Source organism: Dromaius novaehollandiae, chromosome Z, assembly GCF_036370855.1.
Source record: "Dromaius novaehollandiae isolate bDroNov1 chromosome Z, bDroNov1.hap1, whole genome shotgun sequence".
In the NCBI taxonomy this organism is placed as follows: domain Eukaryota; kingdom Metazoa; phylum Chordata; class Aves; order Casuariiformes; family Dromaiidae; genus Dromaius; species Dromaius novaehollandiae.
The window spans coordinates 44,101,985-44,126,714 of record NC_088132.1 but is presented as its reverse complement, the minus strand read 5'-3'; the positions used below and the strand labels follow the sequence as shown (position 1 = coordinate 44,126,714).

General features: G+C 35.5%; 1 protein-coding gene across 8 annotated transcripts in view; it reads left to right on the top strand.

Moving 5' to 3' along the window:
* The window catches only part of LOC135324785 (tyrosine-protein kinase Fer), a 183,670-nt gene that overhangs the window by 31,265 nt on the left and 127,675 nt on the right, over positions 1-24,730 (top strand). For 7 of the 8 annotated variants that reach the window (XM_064501705.1, XM_064501703.1, XM_064501700.1 and 4 more), the window contains 5 exons: positions 11,220-11,403; positions 13,936-14,073; positions 14,818-14,937; positions 19,829-19,951; positions 21,574-21,763. In XM_064501705.1, coding sequence (XP_064357775.1) covers positions 11,220-11,403; positions 13,936-14,073; positions 14,818-14,937; positions 19,829-19,951; positions 21,574-21,763 — 755 coding nt within the window. The remainder of the gene's footprint in view (positions 1-11,219; positions 11,404-13,935; positions 14,074-14,817; positions 14,938-19,828; positions 19,952-21,573; positions 21,764-24,730) is intronic. The other variant, XM_064501704.1, reaches the window with a different exon arrangement.

Below are 24,730 nucleotides of genomic sequence, written 5' to 3'. Positions count from 1 at the left end.
TTATGTGCAGTTACAGAAAGCAAGCTGGGAGAGGGTGACATCAGCAAGCTGATCTGGTCCAGTGCCTCTCTAATGAGGCATGCTTCAGCAGCTGGGAGTCTGAACAGATTAATAGTCTATTCTGGTTTCAAACCATATGAGTTGGAATGCTTTGTGAAAAGTATATACTGGGACTGCACCATGTTCCTTTGCAGAATTGCAGCAGTAGTGCATGCTGGGTTCGTTTTGAGCAATATATAAGATAAAAACGGTTATTAGATTGTCTTTGCATAATAAAGTGGACAGCCCTCTGAAATCCTTTGGACGTGTGATACTGAGGAAAAAATTGTGTAAACTTCTTACAGAGCAAGCCAAAATGACAGTCTCTAAGCCCACAGTGCTGTGCGGACATCATGCTGAGTTAACGAGGTAAATAGAACGTAATATGTTGACTTATGCTGCTGTAGAAAAACATGTCACTTTGACTTTTTGTGGAGTGAGTTTGGGACCAGCTTGGGCATATTGTTTCCACTCAACATTGACATGAAGCCATGGATTTGCTCTCAGTCCTCACAGACCAGCACTCATATTTCTGAGGGAATTTACTAGTGGTGTTTATTAACTGCTGTAGCATGTTCGAATTAATAAGACACAATTTTTTTTGTTACTCTTATACTTTATATATCTTCACTGCTGATACCCATTAACCAGGTAACTTTACTGAACTAACTCTTAACTCAGAAGCTTAAATCTTCAGTATTCTGTAAACTTGAAGTCTGTAAGTATATACAAATAGTTTCTTCCTATCAGAAAACTATTTGTCACTTGCAGTCATGAATCTGTTAGATGAGGTCTGAGGAAAAACCTCCTTGTCCTCTTCTTAGAAATGCATGGAATGGAGGAGGGAGTGGGCGACTTTGTTTTTTGAAGAAGCACATTCATGTTAGCCACTTGCAAGAAATGAAGAGGAAAAAGTGCTTTGGAGATTAAAAACCAACACACTGTTTTTATTCTGTCCATTTTTGTGAATTTAGTTTTGTGAAACCCAGGTTAATTAAGAGTACTGCACTTGCATCTCTTTAGCTGGTAATTCAGGCTGGTCAATAAATTTTAAAGTTTGCTTCCTGAGACAGAACTAATAAATAAAGTGCTTAAAAAGTGCTTTGTAGATCAGTATAAATGATTTTTAAAGTCTCTTCTGGTCTTACTCATCCCATTCACATGTATAGGGAATGTTTTCAGTAGAATAATGCAAGCAAATAGTATAAAAGAGCATTATTTTCCAGGCACAATGAAATAATCGTTTGAGAAAATGTGTGTCTCCAGAATTCAAATAAATAAGGAAGTGACTATATGGGAGGTTTGTTATTGATAAACAAATGTAGAGACAGCAAAAAATTCAGGAGCTACCTTTGTTAGGAGAAATGCTGAAAAAAATATGCATCTGAAAAGATAAATGCACTTCTGTGAAATTATCTGAAAAACTGCCTTCTTAAACACTGGCAAACTTCTCATGCATGTCTGTATGCTTTGACACAGCTCTAGAATTCAGTACTGATATTTAGAAAAATATTCTGAAGAGAACCAGAGGAAAAATAACTTTGAAACACCATCGTATTCAAGATTTGTGTCTTTTATCAAAGGAGGATTGTTGCTCCATTAAAAAAAAAAAGAAAAAGAAAAGCCCTGATAGTCTGCTAATATTATTTTCAATTTTAAACTCTTCTGTAATCAAGTACTGTGATGCTGTAGCAAGATTTTAATAGAGAAAATTACCAAAAATCTGAAACCAAACTCGTTGGCCTTTCTTGTGAACTAAGACAAGATATCCTAATTGATACTAAGAACCTTGGGCAGTAATTTAAAGTAAAAATACTGGTTGCATATCTGAGACAGATAATGATAAAATGATAACGGATGAGGTGAGCTAAAAAATGCCATAATAATTCCCAAAGGAAAATAATTTGTTTAGTGCTTGTGTTCCGTGGTCTGAAGTATGGAAGGAAAAGAGGGAGAAAAGCGGGTGCCTGTGTGCGCGTGTACGTGTGTGTGAGAGTAACCGGTTCTTTTCCTTGCGAGTTGTGACAGACCAGATCAGGCCGAGGAGTTTGAGAGTAGAGTTTGGCTATCATGCCCTGCGGTGTACAGTAGGATAGAAACTACAAGATTTAGTTGAAACTGTCTGAATATAAATCTAACAGGAAGAAGATTGTGTGAGTCATTTGAGGAATATGAAGGGGACTGCAAGGTCAAACCATCGAACATGAAATCATGGCAAGTTTCAGAGAACTTGTTTGTTGACACTGTAGGCAGTGATTTCTTAAAGCAAGGAGTGCTGGAGAATAAGCAGCTTAAGGAGGAGTTACTAGGCTGAACACAAAAAATGTTTGGTGTGTGTGTTTGTGTGGGTTTTGTTTTTTTTGTTTTTTTTTTTAAGGATGTTGTAAGAACAGTATTCCCGTAGGAGTCCTACCTTCCCCCACTGCTGTGTTTCATTTGAAAGGGTTAACTGAGAGGCAGTAACTCATGTAGTACAGTGGAGCTTCTGGAAAGTGTTTAGAAGCAAAGCGGAAGTCTCTGTCCGGGCCCTGGGGGCACCAACAACCTTCCCTGTCCCTGCCCACCCTGGGTCTTCCCCCCTGCCCAGCCAGCGGATCCCCTGGCACCCACCCTGACCCATGGGCGCCTGGCCTCAGCCCAGCGCCGTCCCCACGGTGGTGCTTGATGCCCCTGGGGCCCTGCTCCCTCATGGGCAGCTGCGTGGGCCTGGGCTGCCAGGCCTGGCCCTGCCCCGCCGGGACCCTCAGGGCACCCCGACAGCCTGAGGTGCTGTGAGGGGCTGGACTGGTGAGCTGGCTTGGGTTAGCAGCTGCACAACGGTAATTGTTGTCAGTGGTTATCGGGAATCAAAACCCACGTGTGGAAGGTCTTACTTGGGGGTTCAGGTAAAGCTCCTTCATAGGGGCACCTGCATTCTGCATTGGTTAGGTATTACTCAGCTGTGGCTTAGTGTGGGTACCACGTACGTCTGCCTGTCTGTACCGCCGTTAGTGAGCGTCTGCTGTAGTGCAGACTTGGTCTGTTGTATAATGTGAATGTAATCTAATCTAATGTAGCTAGATACTCACTTTGTTTCTTGCTTCAACTTTTTACTATCTTACTGTTTAAAATTTTGTTAGGTTAATTGTTACCAAATTTCTTTCTTAAGTAAAAAAAAAAGCATAAAATCCTTCAGCCTTGTCATACATTAGTTATTTTAATTCATTATGAATCTCTTGTGTCCTTCAACTACTACTGCTAATGTCTTTACAGAGCTCTGTCTTTCTGCCTTTGTGTCTTTTAGTAGTTGGAGATCTTTTGTACCCTAACCTCTCTAACTTTAAGCCTGATTTTTTTTATATATATGAATATATATGTATAAAAAAAATCAGACCTAGAAGTGATTCTCAGTTTCCACTTTCTGTTCAACATCTTTTGGTATTTTTCTAGTCTTAAGAAATTCAGGAAGTGGTAATATTCACCTTGTTCTGGCTGTTGTTCCCCCTCCTCAGAGTGCCTTGTCACCCATGTGTTGGTGAGCCCCACAAGTGACTCTACAAAGAAACATCTGCAGCTTATTGAAAACCATTTTGTATATTCCTGATTATGGTTCATTATTTGTTTTTGTCTGAATTGTCTTTTATGTTCATGTGTGTAACCATTTTTCAGTGTATCAGTAAGAATTAAGTTTAAAATCGATTCATTTCTAAGTTACTTCCTCCATCAAATGGACTTGCTAAGTTCTAAGCATTAGCAAGACCATTTGTATATTTGCTTATGGCAGTGCCAACGGACAAGTTGGTAGATGTAGTTCCTAGCTGCAACCGCTTCCTTTAGATGCTTTGCTAATTGTTTGAAAAACAAATCATTCACCACTTCCAGTTAGTAAAAGGTATTTTCTATTCCGGAAGCATCTATTTTGATCTTGTGCTATGCTATCTTCTTTGTCTAGCATTAGAGCAGCTAAATATTGTGTAGTCAACTTGTGGTGCTATTCTAACTTTGTTGCTTCCTCCTCCCCCCCCCCCGCCCCCATTTTTAACCTTATCCAGAAATTTTGTGTGACTTTAGTCCAAGAAATGCCAGAAGCATAGAGGCAGTTACGTGATTTTTTGACATAATGTCCCTGTCTGCTAGGTTTCCATGAGTTTGTTAGTCACAGGGTTTTTTTTATGTGTAAAGATTTGTTCCCCACTGCTCTAATGAATATATGGGCTTTCAAGATGTTGAGATTGCCCTTCTGGTTTTCATTTGGTCTGTCCTAGCGTTTTCATATTAGGTATGTGTCTACCTTCTTTTGAAGCTAAATTAAAGTCATTGTCAAAAGTTCAGCTTGCATCGCAAAAAGATTTTCCCTTTTGTCAGATGGAGGTTATCTTCATTAGTGTTTCTTCATGGGACAGCATTCTCTGCTCACCGAAGACAAAGGTCTTATCTCAATGCCAGGAGCTATAAATTCTGAAAGTGAATTAATCTGCTGTGAGCTCAGCCTTTGCAATGGTCTCCATTGCCTCTTCTTTGAACACTTTATCATCACTTTTGGATGGCTGAAGGTCATACCTGTCAGTATTGTTAATGCTCCCATGGGTGCGAGGCAAGGGTCAGTCCTTCTTGAAATATCATAACATTGGACATTTTCCAGGATTTATGAAAACTATGGGAGAACTTACCATGGACATTTCTCTCTAATTGTAGAGATTGTAAAATGGGACTAGCTATGTCAGATTTCTGAAGTTTTGGCGAACTGTTTAGTATTTCAGTCATCCTTCCTTGAAAAACAGTTACGATATTTATTGTTTTTAAGAGCATAGTCTGCATTTAAAGATGCAAGAGTCTGAGAGAACATCTCAGATATGATGACATGCTTAGATGTTGACACAATTTTAGCTGTCTGTGTCTTATCAACTTTTTATTGTTTGAAATCTCTCTGTTTTTTCCTCTTCCCCAAATGAGGTCTCAAAGAAAAAAAAACTAATCAAAACCAAAGCTAATTTAAGGACAAATTGCTTAATAACTGATACTTCCAGGAACTGCTCTTGGACAGTTTTTCGTAGCATTGTTGCCAAGCAATACTGAGAGTAAAAAATATAATCTTTCTGCAGAGTGGGATATCTTTGCTAGAGTGGTTTGTGTAAACTGAAAGACTAATTTGTTATATTTTCAATGAAACAAAAGTTCAGGGCTTGTGGTAGAGTGTGTCCACTGAAGTACAGTGTTGTGCTTTTTTCCTAGCAGCTTGTCTACAGCATAGACATAAAGAATCATTTCTTACTGCATTCAGTTCTGGAATTTTTCATGACATCTTTCTGTATTTAACCTACCCAAAATGTTTCTGTTTGAGCTTTTGATTTTGAGGGGGATGCTTTGTATTTCTTGTTGATCAAAACAAAAAATTTCACTATATGTTTATTTTCTTTAAGATTAAATTTTTAATAAAATTGTTTTCTTTTTGGTACCCATGTAGTGTTGCAGGATATTACATAACTTGTAGCTGAAGATCCCTAATTGAAAGCAGCTCAGTTGGAATTTCCTATTGCAGAAACAACAACAGATATGAGCCTCTGTCATTAGTTTAACCTACCTTACAGTGAAGCCGAATTAGAAATTGGAACAGCTAAGCCTGTGCCATGTATTAATTTGTGTCTTAAAGTTTACACTACAACCACCCCTATTGGTAGGTGATCCTTGTCCCGCACAAATTAGTGGGAGCTTTACAGTGAATTCCACAGTGTCAGAATTTCACTGTTTGAGTAAATCATCATCATCTATACTGCAAATTTGAACCAGTCACAATCATTGTTAAATTTTATTGAAGTCAATATTGATAGGTATTGATAGTTAAAGGTGATAAATATCTAAAGGGAATTAACATTTTTGATCAAGCATAAGAAGTTGGGAGAAAAAATCGTGGAGGTCGGGAAGACCTGAGCTCTTCAGTATAATTATCTCTTGTTGATCTAAAATGTATATGAAAAATTTGTTTTTACAATACTTATTTTCTGAAAGTTGGTTTCTTTGAGGTGCTTGCACTGTAAATTAATGCTTATTTAAAAAAAAAAAAAAAGAGAGAGCATTATTAGCTGAAGCTGTTCTCAGTTTCAAAGTAGTATCCAGTTTCTGTTCTTCCATTCTAGGTAAATATTAGGCTAGAGGAGAGTAATAGAACGTCAGAATAGCCAGTCTGCCTTTTTAACAGCAAATACCTTAAAACAACTTACTGGATGGCTATGTTGTACTGTATGTAGTAAAAACTTCAAAGAGTTTTTATTAAAATTTGAAATACTCGACTTCCTAGAATGGTTTAACAAGTATGCCAGCTTTCTCTTTGCAAATTTCAAACTTGCATAATTGAATTTTGCAAGCTTCATAATAGTGTTTATGGCATGACATATTGTATACACAGTCTGTTTCTATAAACATTAAACAGATTTATCAACAACTGATGGCAGTAGAATTATAATTAGATCTATTTATGAAATTCATTATACAGATAAAGAAAATTGGATGTTTTCCTCTATGTTAATTGACATGTAGAACAACTGTGCATGCTGCCTCACTGCATTCTGCTGCTTTAAAAAACAAATTACAATATGGAAATAGTACTGTAGCTTGTTTCTTATATTAATTATAGGTCCAGAGGCTGTATTTAAAAGTTGAATGTGTATGATACTTTGATTTATTCCAGAATTAGTTGAGTTGTTCTACTTAGGAATACTGGATGGCAAAGGAATTTAATCTTCAAGGCAGATAGGGAAATGACATAGTTTAGCCATTATTGAGGTTTCTGAAAGAGATACAATATTGATAGTCTGTAGTAATGTGCTTGTGATGATTTTTAGTGTAAATATTCAGCTTAGCTTAACTGTTCGAAGCTGTTATGGTTCATAGGTCAGAAACCTGTATCGATGGTGTACTGTACAATTTGGTGATGTATGCTGGTTTGTGGTAAACTGGGAGGGAATGTCGTTTAAATACCTGCACAGACAAGTCATAGGTTTTAAGCCTTTAAACTGACTGTGATATTCAGAAATAATTTCAGGTAGTATAATGGAGGGCATGCTGGCCAAATACTTTGAGTAGAGGTGGCCAAATACATAATAAAAATAAAGAAACAATCTAGCATTTCTCTGTCTGCTACCATGTTGTCCTCCTCTTCCTGTTTCCAAAGAAGTGCTCCATCCTGCACATCTGCCAGGGGACTGGGCCAGGGCCAGGCCATGCAAAACACCCTTTCCCTGCTTTCTGCTCTGTATTGCAGCTGCCTTGTCCTCTCTCATCATCCAGTCCCTATAGTGTAACTACCACTTGAGCTCTTCCTCTCCATTCAGTCATCTTCCATCATCTCCCCATGTTCACATACCTTTTATTCTCCAAGATGACTGCATAGTGTATACGTGCTAGTTTGCAGATGAAACATCGTTGCCCTACATTGTTCTTGATATATTGATGGCAGACACGCCTGTGTTCGGTGGTTTGTAAATTCTGGTATCTTTTTCTGGGAAAATTAGTCTCTGCATGAAACACGGATTTTAGTTCTTTGTGTTTACAAATGACAAAACTGTTGTTGTTTTCCGTGGCAAAAATTTTAGAGGAAGTTGAGGTGGTTGTCTCTCCAAAATAGCAGTTTTGGAGAAATTTTCAAGAGAACTACTTTACCTGAGGATATATACATTTTTTTGTTTTGGTTTGGTTTTTTTTAAGAGCTTAGATACATAGATGAAAAATACTTCTCCAATGACAGTTCTGGAGATACGTTTTCTGCTTGTTGTACAAGGTAAATGTGTTCATATAGTTGACATCTGTTCCACATATGAAATTAGGCCAGTAATTAGAATGTTTTCAATTAAATGAAACACAAAATACTCTTTTAAAATAATTTTCTTATTGTGTTTTAAGAAAATAACTGGCCAGTAGCAAATGTCTAGGGAGCATAGGAGAATGGGCAAGCAGATAGACAGCTGTCTCAACTTCATGCACATTTGTTATTTAGGGAATTCCTGAATCAGAGGTGCCGTCTTTGTTCTTAATAGCCCTTCAGAGATTTTTCTTGTGTGCATTTGTCCATTCACTGTTAAACTACAGAAGGTTTTCATGTTAAAAATAACCTTGGACAAAGAATTTACAGTTTAGCTACATGCTAGGTAAAACAGTAGTCCTTTTATTTGTTTTGAACAAAATATCTACTATTTTCATATGATGCCTTCCAGCTGTTATATTGAAAGGCTGGGCACATCTGTTCACTGGCCATCTCCTCTCGTGTGTTGCTGCTCAGTCTTCTCTATTCCAGCTTCAGGAGTCCTCATCTTAGTCACTGCTTGTGCATATTGCATTTCCTACCTTTCTGAGGTTTGATGCCCTTTCTCTAAACCTTTTTTATTTCAAATATGTCCCTCTTGAGGTGAAAGAATTGCATGCTACGCTATGTGGGTTTACTCAGTGGCATAATAATGCTGTCTGGTCCTTTCTTATTAGCACATTTTTGGATAGCTGCTGAGCACTGAGCTAACATTTCCATCAAACTACCTATGCTGACCCAAAGATCTCATTCCTGAGTCCATTTAGAAAGCTTAAAACTGATTATTGACCTTGGATAGTTCTTCCCTGTGTGCATCTCTTTATAAATGATTTTATAAATTTATAATATTTATAAATTTACTTTATAAATTTATAAATTTACTGTTTCATGATTTAATCACTATGTTTCATAGTCCTTTTCCAGTTCTTTGCACTGGACTCTCATTTCCACTTTCTTCAGTCAGCACCTTCATCAGTGTCTTTATCACCTCATTTTTTTCTTCTACCTCTTCTAAATCACTTATGAATATGTTAAGAAACACCAGTCCCAGCTGATATTCCTGAGACATTCCATTAAGTGTCTACCTTCTCCTATGAAAACTGACCATAATATTGACTATAACATTCTCAAGTGCCTTTAAAATTCTAAGGCTAAATACCATCCTGTCCTGGTGATTTCTTCTTGCTTCATTGTTCCGTAAACTCTCCTTCCAACATTTCTGAGGAGGGAGGTCCTTTGCCTCCTTCATTTCAGCATGAAAAAGACATTTCAGCATGGATATCTCCCAAGGTCTTTCATAGCAAACACACATGCAAAAAATTTCATTTAGGTTTTTTTTTTCCGATCACCTCCTTTTATACAGTAATTGTCAAGAGGTCGTTTGGATTCTCTAAGAAGCTTCCCGATTCCAGTGTGTTTTTGAAAGAGGATTTGTTATCAATTTTATCCCTATTTTACAAGTTGTTCCCTCAATTCTTTTTTGACCTGCCTTAGCATGTTTTTGTTTTCATTTATCAGAGTTCAATTGTTTGTGTATTTCTCGTTTGACATGATTTCAGCTTTTTAAGGTATGCTTTCAAGCCTCTATGCTGCTATTTAGCTATGTATGCTTCCTTTTTCTTTTTCTCAATTCTTTTGATGTGTGGTAGACAGATGCATTAAAATGTGATTTTATTACTTGAAGTTAAATGATTTTAAGAAATGTGTCTGTCTGAATGAGATTGGTTTAGTTACTGTATGTCTACCTGGCAGGTAATTGTGTATATGCATTTGATAACTGCAGATACAGGATTCATTTAAAATGCCTTTAGTTCTTGGAAAAGCTAAAAACTAATCAGGGTGTATATAGTCTTCTAATATATAAAAGATGGATTAGAGAGGGTTGTAGAATGTCCATGTCAGGTGAAAGAAGTAAGGGTTTAAATTAAAGCAGGAAGTTTTAGGTTGGAGAGATATTGGACCACATACATATTAGATGTTTATAAGTCACGTTATAAACTTGTTTATAAGTCAAGTGGCCTTCAACTAGGACTTCTGAAGGAGCTCAGATACCAAATTGCTGAACTGCTGGCGAAGGGATACCACCCGCCACCATGCCAGGGGCCTGCTGGACTGCCCGGGGCTAGAATTGGTCCTGGGAGCTATCAGCAGGTGATTCTAACTCCCATCCTTGATAAGGTTGTAAGGTCTACAGTAAATAAGATTGCTGAGGGCGTGAATAAGAATGATCTGTTAGGAACAGGGCTTTTGTAAAGACATTTATTATGCTGATGGAACTCCAAGATGTCAATAAGCATGTGGATAAAAAGGTTCCAGTGAACAAAGTATGTTTTGTTTTCAAAGAGCCTTTCATGAGACTCTACCAAAGGCTGTTAAAGCAAAAAAACTTGCCATGGGATGGGAGTAAAGGCCCTTATACCTAGAAAGGTGTTTAAAAGTTAGGAAGCAAAGAGTAAGGCTTAATAGTCATTTTTCATAATGGAACAGACTCAGTAACCAAAGGAATTAGTGCTGGGTCTGGCCTTTATTCAACATTTTCTTCAGTGGCCTAGTGAGGGAGTTGATGACCTGATGAATGCAGAACTCTTATTTAGCACATCTTGCAGTACTAGAACTAGGCAGCACTAGCTGAAACCAGCAGGAGACTGTTTTCAAACAGATAAAAGGAAAGTGCTGTACACAGCGGGCCGTGAGCTCCTGGAACTTGCTGCCAGAGCATGTTGTGGGGGCAGACAAGTATCAACAGAATCAAAAATGGATTAGACACATTCCTGCAAAACTGGTTCAGGGAATAAACAGAGAAATATCCTCTAGCAACTCTTATCTAGTGACAACGGATGATGGGAAAATACACAGGAAATGGGCCACAAATAGCACTTTGCCTACTTTCCCTAAAAGCGATTCCTGCTATCACTATTGGGGACAGAGCACTGGTCATATCATGGTTCTCACCTAGTAGGACATTTATTTTCTTCATGAAAAATTGTTTATTTGCTTTGAGGCAAATAAAAGATTAGCATTTGTCATAGTTATGTGTTTGAGGTGTAGAGTTTTTGGTTTTTGTTTTTGGGGGCTTTTTTTACTCTTCATAGTTATATTACTTTTATATCTATACATGATGGTTTTCATATGCATTTCAGTAAAAGAATTCTCAAATTTCTGCTCAGAGGAAATACAGCAGTTTTTTTCTTATTTAGTCTTGAATAAGAACACAACGATAATTTGGTCTTACAAATGAGCTGAGAATTGTCAAATTTTACCTTTCTCAGAGAAATAGCTCGAAAAGAGTACTGTGGAAAAAGTGAAAATTTACTATAAATCTGTTAGATTTAGGCAATCTACAAATATTGATGTTTGTATACTTTTAAATCACCACATGTATTTTTCTTTTCTTCCTTTCTCTCAGGAAAGGAGACTGAAAAAGCCAAAGACCGGTGTGATAAAGCCACTATGAAGCTTCACATGTTGCATAATCAATATGTGTTGGCACTGAAAGGAGCACAGTTGCATCAGCACCAATATTATGATACTACACTTCCTCTGTTACTTGATTCCCTACAGAAGATGCAAGAAGAAATGATCAAAGCACTGTATGTGGTATTTTCTCATATTTTTCTAATTTGTACAATTTTATGTATATCAATTAATTTACTATTGTTAGAAAATAATAAACTGTGATTAATTACTTGTATATAAAGGGGTGATGAAAAAAGCTGTTTTCGTCTTTCCATTGACAAAAATTGTGCATAGAAAAATCTATTTAGGTAAACACAGTAGTATTAAGGGGTTATGAAATCTTTGTAGTGAGAAGCTGTCTTTTCATGAAACTTTTAAAATCTTAGAGATTGTCTGCAGTGTTTATAGTTGAGCTTATGCTTTATCCTTTTCTTCACCTGGGATACTATGGCAAGTTTGTTGCCTATCCAGTAGTCTTCGTTTTTTTGAAATTCCACCAGTAGAAAATTTGGGTTTAACTGGCAGACAGTCTTGAAAGCGATCTGGGAGGAGGGTCAGACAGATGCATGGTTACTCACGTCCATGCAAGCAACAGGATCATATCAATCTAATTTCGTTGTAAGGCATCCAGTCTTAAAAATACAATTACCTTTTTCTGAAAGATCTTTCTCCACATCATCGATGAAGATGTGCAAACTGATGATCTCAGAGAACTGTAAAGGAGGACTTTATGCTCCCATCTGATCCGTAACACCATGATGCCTCCTTCTCTTTCTTGGAGAGAGCGCTGATTTAGGAGACTGTTCTGTAGGTCTTTTTCCAGGGCATTCTGAGGACTGCAAGTTGAAAATATGGCTTGCAAGTCACTTAGTCTTAAAGAAAAGCAGTTAACCTCTTTGTGTAAGTATTGTTCGTATAGAGGTGAGGCACTCGTCTTTTCTGTAACTTGTTTTCTGAAATCTACATCCATCTTGACTTCAGCACACAGGAAGTGAGGGAGAGCTGCAGGTTTCATGCTCTATCTGCTTGGGTGATGCTTAGGTGACAACATAAACTGTCTCATGAAGTATCATATTACTTCCTTTGATTTTGGTAAAGGTATCTAAATGAAATAGACTCTCTGCATGATCTTTCTATCTTAACTTCATATGTAAAATCACGGCAAGAGACTTCAGTTAAATTTTTGTGCTGTATTAGAATTGAGAGTTCTGATAATTCACTGAAGAATTTTATCTCTGAACAAGAACCTATTGAACCCACTTATCTTTGTCATCTCTGAAGTAAAAACCTGCAAAAATGTTTTTGTCACTAAATACATTGTTAGAGGGATCTGAATTTATTGGATAATTACTGCTCTCTGATATCTTTGGGCTTAATTACACAAAAAGAGGTGGAGATTTCACATATATAGGTGGTGTAGCCATCCATGGGGAATACATATATCTGTAATAATTTTAATTTTGCAGATTAAATAGTTCAGTAAACTTCAAGTGTAGATTAAAATTACTAATACCAGTTTTGGTTTGGTAGTAGCTGACAGAGATACTCTTGCTCTTAGATCTGGCATTGCTGTCGTTGACATCAGCTTGTCCCTTTCCTCACACTGAACTGTTTCTTGAAATTTTTTCAAACTTCTTGTTCACAGTCAAGTCGAGATTTAATGAATTTTCTTGTCTGTTTTCTCCTCAGAAAAAATATTGAAGAAATCCAAGCAAATAATGTTTTCTATGTACAATGAACATAACTTGAACTCTTATCCAGGAAAAATCTATTAATGCTTTTTTTCTGTGCATCTTCCTCTGGGTCAGTCATAATTCATCAGTATTTAAAAAAAGCTCACCATGCTTCAGAACGTAGCAAGTCAGGAAATTTGTCACAAAGAAAAATGAAATAGGAAATGATTGAGGGGTCATTGGAAAGCTAGAAGTTAAAGAGAATAGGATGGTATTCTGGGGAAGTATCGCTGGATGCCAATAAAATTAGTGGTAGGATATCACTTATTTTTCTTTTACTATCCCCTAATTGCTTACTTCTGCCCACTGTTGGAGGCAGGTCATAAGGCTAGATGGCTCTTATTTTCTCATGTGAACTTCTTGCTTGATTTTATTGCTTCTTGTAAATATATGCAAACTTGTGATTTACAAGTATTCTTGTCCTAATGACTAAATCATAAAAATTAAGATGTTAAAGAACATAGTTAAAACAATAGGGAAAACCAGATCTTAAAGGAAATGCTAACTATTCTCTGACTCATTTTAGCTTATGTCAGAGTATATTTTATCAGTCAAGGGAACATGAAAGACTTTAGTGTAAATGATGACTAGTGAGATAAGTCTTCTGCTTGTGGGAAAAAAGGGTGTCATCAGTGAGCTGCATACATTCCTTTTCCCTACAGCTTTAATTCAGCTATGCTACATGCAGATGCTCTGAAATTAGTAGAAGGAACACAACTGTAAGAGATTTCTCCACTCATAACCAATCTGTAAAGAAGAGGCCACAATTGATCTGTTATTTCTTGAAGTAATATATGATCTTTTTTTTTGCTTTTTTAGCCAGTTGAAACATGAGCTTGTAGAAACAGCAAGTTGAAAGTTTGGAGCATCTTCAATGCCATCTATGCCTTCAGTGTCATGTCATATACTATAGATATTTTTTTTCCTCTCTAGAAAAGGGATCTTGGATGAATATAGCCAGATCACTAGTCTTGTAACAGAAGAGATTGTGAATGTCCATAAAGAGATCCAGACCTCTGTTGAACAGATAGACCCTAACTCTGAATATAATGACTTCATAGAAACTCACAGGTATACATTTTCATTTTGATGTGCATGTTCATTTTTCCTCTCGAGAAATACTTGTGTTAAAATGTAACACTGCTGAAGTGGTCAAAGTTGAATTTGTTTCTGTTTGGTTCCTTTTAAATTGTTATTTGTAAAGCTTTATCCTAATTTGAAAAGCTGTTCCACTTGCATGTACTGAAAGTTGGCTGAATGTCAAGTTTTTAACCTCACCGTCTCTTTGACTGTCTCTTGAAAAACGAAATTCCAATTATGCTATCGCATGAAGAGCCATAACTTTGGTACTGGCAGCATACTATACATGACAAACCAGATTCAACGTGAGCTAATTTACTGTGGTTTTGGATGCATTTTGCATCCTGGGCTAAGCTAAATTTCTCTGCTATATTTCTCTCCTTGCTGAAATTCTATGTAGTTTAAAGTGAACTCTAGGTATCCTTGTATTAACTACAGTTATTGCAGAGTAGGCAGTGCCTGAAGCAGAAGAACAGAATATGCAGGTAATGCAAGAAAGTTTTTTATTTTAAAAATAAACTGCATTTGCTGTTTATTGAACTGATACTGCATATTGGTACAGAAGTGAATAGTTTAAGACTTCTTGCATCATCCATTGCTGTTAATGTGCAGAGTGATAAGTGCCACAAGCACATATACAGGTGGCTCAGCAAAGAGTGGACCCATGCAAATAGATTCCCTATTCTAGATAATAGGTATTAATTTTGCAAATGTAACTTTTATTTATTAAATTAGGTCATCAGAAGTTGTTGAACAAGAAATAGAGTTTGATACGTCTTTACTAGAAGAAAATGAAAACCTTCAAGCTAATGAGATCATGTGGAATAATCTAACAGCAGAAAGTTTACAAGTCACGTAAGTCTTTATTCACAAATCTTTCATCCTTTGGAAAGGCTATCATACGTTATGATATATATTATGAGGCTTGATCAACTCATCCCATACCTGAGTCCTCAGTTAATCTACTGCAAAGGTCCAATTTCTAAAATAATGTTTTCAGGCTGTAGACTGAAAACACTGTTTCCATTATTCCTTTGCACAAAATACTTCTCCCCACCCCAACACCTAATTTGCCTGAAGTTCAGTCTAGTCTCCTCTCCTCCCCAGTTAATTCCCACAATGCCCCAAATCTGTCATGAATCCTTGGGAACTTACTCATCTTCTCAAAAGTGTTTCCACACTCACTACTCTAGGAAAAAGTACTGAAAGCTATTGATGAAGCCACTGAATACAATGATGCAGTCAGTGAATCGCCAACCAGGAAATGTTCATAAATACATTTGTTTTACTTATTTTGCAGGTGTCTTGTTTTTGTTTTGTAAAAAAATTCTTATTCTTTGTTATGACCTTTTAAAGTGTATTAATTTACTAACATAGATGTAGCTTTTTATTACATTTCATGGCGCTTTTGGCTACTCAAGGTGATAAACTCCCTCTCTACATATTCTGTTAATCTGTTCTGCAGTTTTCTTTTTATTAATTTCCCCAATCACACCTTTAATCAATTATTATTGGAGAACACATCTCCTGCTGAGGTTTAGTATCTTTATGTTCTAATATTCTTGTTATCTTGTCAGCCTCACCTTTTGCCATGAAATGGTCTGATAGAGTCACTGGTGAGACTGCAACTATTAATTGTACATATTTTTATATTGATTATAAAATAGTAAATTCAGAATTTCATTAGTAAATGAACTTCTTATGTCTATAATCTATTTCTATAATGTATTTCAATCCATGTTTGATTTATTTGACCCTTTGTCCTTAGAAAGCATAACTAATCCAAATAAAAAATCAATGTATTTTTTTTGAATTTTTGTCATCTTAATCAAACTATGACCTTTGCTTCATTCAGGTTTTTTCTGTAAACCAAAATTATAGTGTGGAGTGTAATAGAAGTGAGGCATTTCAAATGCAAACATGTTACAGTGTGTCTTCTGTAAATTATTCTAATCCCTATGTCTCCTCAACACTATTGAGCGTCTCTGGATTTTGTTCATTCCTTTTTGTTAGCTGTCCTCTCTCCCACCCCTTTAAACATGCTTTTGTTTATGATATATTCTGTATCATTGCTAAATTGAGCTTAGTTCCTGCGTAAGCTGTATGTAGGTAGCTATGTGTAAGTTGTACGTCAGGAAAAAAATATACCCAATCTCCCTTTTAAAATGCCTTACAGTTCTTTTTTATATAAATTCTACCTTTCATAGCTCAAAAAGATAAATAACTTCTTGTTTCACTTGTCTTCCATGTCCTAGTATTTAGAAATAAGCTATTAAATGTCTAGGCAAAACAGCTGAACCACTGCTTTTTTTAGTAAAAGATTTTGATGAAATGAGTGCTTGTGTCTGTAAATATTTATCTACATATCTGCACAAATACACATTTTTAATACAACTTCCAGTGTATCCTGTTATAAAGCTTATATTCATGCAATTTAAATTATTTTATACATTTGAGAGAGAGATTCTATGGTTTGATTTTATTTTTCGAACAGGAATCAAATAGCTCTTTTAAGTGTTGCTGACTTCAAGATGTCCACTTGCTGGTATAGATTTTATTAAGACCTCTGAGCAAAGAAGCTTGGCTGTATTAGGTCAGACCAAAGGTTGACCTAGCCAACTGTCTTCTCTCTGACATTAGCCCATGGGGAAAGTCGAGGAAAGAGAACAAGAACAGAATGTGTATGCAATGTTATTTCCTGAGAATATGTTCTCAGCTCCCATAATTTGTAGCTCAAATTTTTGAGCCAGAAGTAATATTGTTTCTCGTGGCTTTAGATATTTTTCTTGTGTGAGTTTGTCCAGTCATTTTCAATATGTGTAAGTATCTATCACCCACAATATTGTAGATCAAGGAATTTCGAAGATTAGCTTCATGTTATATGGACCTATTACTACTTAGGTTTGTTTTATGACTCGAAGCTCGTTTTGGACGAGAATAGGAACAACATGTTCCTTTCCACCCAACTCATGATGCTGTAAACTTCCGCCATACTTTTACTTGGTCATCATTTTTCCATACCAAACAGTCTATAACTTTAGTCCTTCCTTTCACAAATTATCAAGCTTGTCATCTTTCTCTGAGTGTTTTCAAGGTTACTGTATCGTTTTTGAGATCAGTGAGCAGAATTGCGATAGCTTTACATGCAATACTGATTGAAAGTCTTAAAATATATTTTAAGAATAAATGATGAGGAAAACTGCCTCAGTTTTACATTTTCAGGTAAGTTTATGTTTATGAATAAAGAAGATTTGACAGAGAGAGGTAGTTAAAGGTCAGTGTTTACTAGAGAGCTTTTCTAAGTAATGAGAGATGTGGTATCTCCTGATAAGTGTTGAGCACAGACTCTAGTGTTGAGACATTCTGAAAAGCATAATAAAATAAAAGTTTGTGCTTAGAAGATGCTTGGATTAAAAACCAAGAGGAAACAACTTTAAGGAGATAAGTGTTGATCAGTGGGAATATGAATTAATATCTAGATTAATTTAAAAAAAGGAGTCTTCCGAAATGTAAGTTTCGTACAGTGCAAACATTTATACTTACTAGTATTTGAGACAATGTAATGCTAATGACTAAAGAAATCTGAAAGAAGGTTTTCTAGGTTGCCAGAATAATGCATCTCATTTGGAGAGAGCTGTTTTGCAGAGGTTTTCCCTCTTTATTTACATCCTCATTCCATTAGAACCTGAAAATTTGAGATTGTGTGATTATTAAAGCTAACAAAGATTGCAGTGACTAAAGGGTTAGTAGTTAAAACACCTCTTCTAAACTGACTTTTTCCAGGAAGTGTGTGTGAGGCCACAAGAAACTTCCTTTGACAAACTGTAACCAAGGTGTGATACAAGGCAGCATCAGAGATGTCGATTCTAGCCAGTTTGAATGAAAATTATTGTTTAAAACAGGAAGGTTGAGTAAAAGAAGATAAGTTATTTTTGTGTGCCTGGCTGCTTTGCTTTGTTTTGTTCTGTTTTTCCTCAGCTAAGTAGAAACATCCTAAAATACCTCAGATGTTTTGGAGAGAACTACATCAACCTCCTGTTTGAATCTTATGCTCTGACATAAAATCAGATGTTTTTGCTATGGCAAAACATTTTAATGTGTTAATTCTGTATGTATGCAATCATACACTCCAGTGATGAACAGTCTCATTATTTTGGTCTTAACTTTTAGAGTATTGGTTTCTGATTTTTAGATGTAAAATCTGCTCCTCGTAAGTTGATTGTTAAGCTAATACATCGTTAATTACAATGTTAATTAAAAAACTAATGAAAGCAGTATTTGCAGCTACAAAACTGGTAATTAAATATTTTTAGCAAGGTATAAAAAGAAAAAAGTTTATTGTTAATAATAAATTTGAGACTCAGTGTAAGAAAATTGTCATTTCTGAGAAGTGCAGCATACAGGTTGTGATAACCTAAAAAAAAATTTATTAGAAGGAAGTCGTGGTGATATTTCTTTAAGAGATACAGATGTTTTAAGCTTTGTTGTTTTATCAAAATAAGCACACACAGATGTTTGTTATGTGGGAAATTAACTTTCTTCTTCCATTATATGGTTTTTTATACTAATTTTTCTGCTAAGACCTAGGACAGTCTGAAAAAAAAAGTCTAATCAACAATGTACAAAATAGATCAGGAGGAGAAAAGTAATACCATATTTAGGATCAAATTATTCATTTTGGTATACAGGGCATGCGGAACACAGCTCATAGATATCTAAAGGCCATGTAATTTATCTAGTTGACCTCCTCTACCACTCCCCAGTCAAGGACAGTTTTGGGCAATAGATCTGTGCAGTAACAAGTACAGTATGTATTTTGCCTTTTTTCTGAAATTGTGCTTGAAAATACAGAGCAAGCAGAGAAAGATAGTTGAAGATGAGTAGAGGAATGGCAAGATGGAAATTATTTTTTTTTTCAAAGTATTTTCCTGGCTTAGCAATTGCCTGATGTCAAAGCATATATTTTGATGAGTTTTTTAGAAGTCATCATTATGTAAGCCTTTTATCTGCTTTTCGTAGAGTTGACTGAAAGGTATATCACAAAGCCTTACTCTACATTTGTTGACTTTCTTGGTATTGGAATGCTTGCCAGTATAATTGCAAAGTGTCAATAATGTTTTTATTGTGCAGTAACAGTTTGCAAGTTAGTGCTGAGTATTTCTGTACAAGTTTATCTTTACTTTGGATTTACCATTACCAAAGATTGAGGGCTTTTGAAAAAAGTTGCTAATCATAGAGAAGAATATACATATCATTCATACGAGTTAAAGCAACACTCCTTAGAATGAGATGAGTGTTGCTTTAACACCTAATGCAAGACCTATTGGTTCTGGTTTTATTATTTCCAGAGAGAATACGTCACAACTACTGATTGTACGTATTTATTTAATATGGACTGCAATACTGGGAAGCTTTTTGTTTTTCATACAGTTTTTCGTGAATTAGCAATATATTAGGAAGATGTTAATCCACATAATTTAACATGCATTCTAGAGGAACTTTTCTTGATAGAAGAGCGTGCATGCAGTAGATCATGTACGTATACGCAATCAAGTATTGCTACTGTAATAACAAAGGTTAGTAACATAATATAAAGCAATAGCTACAAAAAAAGGCCATCAAGCAGCAAGTAACATAATTTAAAGACTAATTCTCTTTTTTTATCTTTAGAAAAAGAAGACAGTGTTCCCAAATATGTACAGTTTGTGTATGCATACCATTGATTTCTGAAATGTATGTATCACAGGTTAAAAACGGTAATAGAAGAGCTGGTGCAGACGCAGCAGACACTTTTGAGCAAAGAGGAACTTGTGCTGGAACTAGAGAAGAAAATAGAAGAATCTTCTAAAACTTGTGAAAAGAAGTCAGAGTGAGTATAACAAATACCAAAATAAATTAATTTGAGAGGAAATTGTCTGTAATGCAGTTCCTAAGACTTAAATGTGAAATAACCTGCACTAATCTTGTTTTGTTTTAGTGAGAATTATCAGCAATACAAAAAAAAAAAAAAAAAAAAGTTAGCTTCCCATCTCTTATATAACCCTTCCCTGCTCCAGATCCTAAAAAAATTAGAGAGCTGGGCAGCTCCTTTAATTTAATTGTTGTGCTGATGGGATGGCTCAAGACCCAGCTTGGCAGAACAAAACAGTGTCTCTTCAAATGGCTCTCCAGTTCCATGCAAAAAGGTTGAACTCTTGATAATTGGAGTATAAGAGACTGGTAGGAGCCAGCAACAGTCTTTTTATGTGGGGGGTCTGCTATGAGACCACTTGCAAGGTTCTCCCCTCCCTCACACCCCACAGATCTTTGTCAAGCTCTATAATATGCCTGAAGCATCTAGAGCTTATACAGCCTTCAGTAGGATATGCTACAGCTGTTTGGGAAAGGAAAACCTCGGGTCTTCTACAAAATTTTATTTATAGGGTAACAGTTTGAAGTCTCTTGATGTGGGAATGTAGGTTTGAAATCTCTCACAAAAAGGTGAATCAATAAACAGACTAAAAGCTGGCTACTAGAAATGAAACAACTGTAATTAAATCTTCTTACTCTGAATTACTGAACCTTTTTTGTTTTACTATTGTTATTTTAAATCAGCGATGTGGAAGAAAAGTGACTAAAATGCTGAGATGAGATAGTGGTAAACTCAGACTGCATTCTGTATGTGATCTCTGAATCTATAAATGGTGAAATGTTATATCAGAAGACTGTTGTATAGGTGAGACTGCTGTTCAAATATGGGTACCAGTTCTGATGCATGTTGAAAAATAGGAGATGGTTCAGAGAAAAGCCATAAAAATGTGTAGAAAACAAGAAAGAATTTCTTTTATCCCCTTGTGTAGTTGATTTTGTTGAGCTTAATAAAGAGAATGTTGAAGAGTATCTTGACTGCAGTCCAGAAATACTTGCACAGTAGAAGACCTTTCAGTCCAGAAGATAGACACAACAAGTATATCTAATCTGAAGCTAGATAAATTTATACTGGATGTGAGTTTAATAGTGAAGATAATTACCATTATAACAACTACTTGGATTGCAGTGGATTCCTTATCACTGCAAATAATAATGTAAAAGTGTATTTCTTCTCTATTTCTTCTTACTCAAATATGAATTAGTTTAGGGAACCTTAGCGGTTCAGTCAAACTGAATGAAAATAATAGTTCCTCCTGTGTTTATTACAACGTGTTTTTTGCAATGCATTGAAGAAGAAAGGGAATGACTAGATAGGTGTTTGCTTTCATTATCTTGTAGCTTTGGGAATTTTCTAATATTTGTTTCATGCTTGTATGCTTTTGGAGTAATAACTCTGTTCAAGACTTTTCACATTCTTTCTTATAAAAACTTAATAAAATTTCCTTCATTAACTGGATGGATAAAGTGAAAATAAACAAGTTCCAGTATTGAATATGCTTTCTTTGGTGTAGCTTTCATGAAACAAAGTATGTATTTTAAATCATGTATGTTTCTAAGTTGTCTTGTTGTTTTTCTCTGCAGTATTGTACTTTTGCTGAGCCAAAAGCAAGCACTGGAAGAACTCAAGCAAACAGTTCAGCAATTAAGATGCTCTGAGGCAAAATTTGCAGCACAGAAAGAACTACTGGAACAAAAGGTTCAAGAGAATGATGGGAAAGAGCCACCACCTGTAGTGAATTATGAAGAAGATGCCAGATCAGTCACTTCTATGGTAAGCTTTATATTTGTTTTACTAGATCATGCAATCTTGCTATTGTACTTCAGTCCTGGGGTGAGAGGCCTAAAACATTCATATGCATGATGACTGAAGTGAACTCACCTCACTTGGCATTTGTGAAGGCTTACTTAGCTGGATAAAACTGTTAATCAGTTGTTGTTTTTCAAGTTGCAGAAATTCCGTCTCTTGTAACTCTCTCTGTACATTGGTAGACTTTGTTTGGCCTGCTGCACCCTTGATACTTAGACTCTCATTAGATGGTTTTATAATCAAAAATATAAATCCTTAAGTAGATTTAATAAGTATATAAACTGTGAGCAGCTATTGATAATTACATTGGCAATGTTGAAGAAGTACATTCACAGTTGTAGATTAAAAAAAAAACAACTAGCAGTAAAACCTGTTGGAATCACAGCACACATGTAATTGAGAAATGAATTTAACATAATGTAATCACTGTTCAACTAATATTTGCAAACACCAATTTCTGTGCAATTTATTTTTAAAATACTTGCATGCTCTTGACAATCAAAATGAACTTTTTGTATTACTTGATGGGACACTGTAATTTAAATAAGTGCTTTACTTTGTTAATATTGTGTGTGACTTTCTTTTCCCAACTGTATACAGCTATGTGTAAGGTAGAGATAGTAGGCCACATTAAAAAACAAACAATATGTGTTTACTAAAGGGATGGGCAGTAGTGTTTGCTTTTATGGATTAGGTTTCACATACATGAGATGTTTGAGACTTCTTTTCTTTTGATATTTGGTGTGCCATTACTTTTGGTTCGCAGAGCATGGCAGTAGCTCAGTGAAATGATAAGGAAATGGTTGCATGTGAGAGAGAGATGCTTTTCTCGTTTTCTATTTGTGGAACCAAGTTTATTTTTTTGTTCCCCTCCTCTTGTACGGTTATACTTGTCAGTATTCTCTTGCCTGTATTACTACTGTTTAACATTTAAAAGGCGCTGGCAGGGTGGTTGCCATTTTCATTGCTACAGAACATTATTTTTATGAACCTTATATGTTTAATATAATCTAGGAGGAGATGATAAAACTCGAAAAGATGAGGACAGAGAATAGGAAGGAACAGGAGAGTGGTAGTGAAGGAATAGGAGGGTTTTGTTTTTTGTTTTCTGTTTTTGTTTTTTTTTTATAGGCTATCTCGTTAGTTGTTTCTTGTACTATCCTGCAGTAGTGTTAGTGGATATTCTCTGCAAGGGTCAGTTGAAATGACCAGTATAAAATTTCAGTAGAATGGTATTCTTCCACCTCAGTTCAAGGTTACTGAAGTCTGTCTTCCAGTGTCCAAATCTCTGAATATATGGGAGAAAACACTGTTGCATTTATGTACAGTGTAAAGTGAAGAATACTTGCTTCTGAACTTTTATTCAAAAAAGTTACCTATTTTATCTTTTTTGCTGAAAGTAGTACATACCGAAACCTCTAAAATGACAGTTCTGATTAATTCCTTTTCAGAAACAGAAGTGAGGAAATTTTTGCATACATTCAATGTGCTGAGAAAAAATTTTGCTATTTTACTTTGGCTTCAGAGGATTTTATAGTATAATTTATTTGTAGGCATCATTAAAGGAGCAAGATTAAATGCTGGGTGTTTTCATGTGTGAGTGAATTACTTAAGAAGGGCAAACTACATGTAAGTTTTGTTTAGCCCATGAGTTGATATCCTGTGCTAATGAAATTGACTAGTGTTAGAAACAACAGTAGTCTAAATTAAACATTTTCCAAATTGCTCTGTACTGAGAGGGCAAACTTTACTGTATCAAAAGAAGAAAAATAATAGACAGATGGACTATTTATATAAACATCATGTCAATTTATATAACAGGATTTTTTTTTTAAAACTCCTTAACATTATGCAGATGCTCAACAATCAATAATGGCATATTCTTGATGCTGTTGCTCATCCTGGCATCGTCTCTTAAGTTAATCATTCAGGAAGATCATTATTTCCTAGGCTATAAATCCATTTAGGTTTTTGTCTAAAATCAGGTCATCTAAATGACTCCAACGTAGCTATTTATCCTTCTTCAAAAATTCATTGTAAACTGTTGTTTTACGATTTTTTTCTTAAGAATGACAGAACTAGTATTGGCTTGTGCTGTGAGCGTGCATATTTTCTTGCCCATGAAGTAGACCGTGCACTCTGTCACAAGTTGAAGTTTATTTTGTTACTAACAATGTTATATACAAAACAGCTTTATGAAGTTGCCTATCTCTTTATTTATATGATATCACATAAATACAGCCAATTTCTTAGGGAAATAATTTGCAAATTGTTTTGTTTTCCATCTGTTACACTAGATAACAGTGCCACAGGATGCTGACAAGGAATGCAGTTTTGAAGTGCTGCTTGAGGTGTTCTTATAGACAGATTGTTACCTCAGTGCCTCTATTAACTGTAGGACGGTTTCTATTTTATTAGTGCATCTTCAATATGATGTTGGTTTGTTCAATATATTTTCTTGTTTATAGAATGCAAGTTGTGTATTGATGTTCATATAAACATTTTGAGGAATAAGGAAATTACTGGAAGATTCTGTTTTGTTCATGATGATGGCATAGCAAGGAAGAGAAAAAAGTTCTGTTTTGGCTAGTCCTGAACTGCAATTGCATTTAAGAATTTTATATGTTGAAAAGTAAAACACTTTTTTATTTCTAGCATTTATACCATTAGAGCTAAGCGAGATAAAGATAATTGTAATGCTAAAGGTGCCACAAGTTTAAAATAATTCCTTTGAGCCCTAGCATAATTATGCAATTATCATATTGTGCACTATGCAAGCAGGAAAATCAGATCAAACTTTCATTCTACTGTACTTGCATCGAAGTAAGGAGATCGCTGTTCAGAAATAGTTGATAAATTCTGGTAAAAAGGTATCCTTTTGCCAAAACTATGTAGTATCCAAATTGTTATGTATCATGTCACTTAACAAAA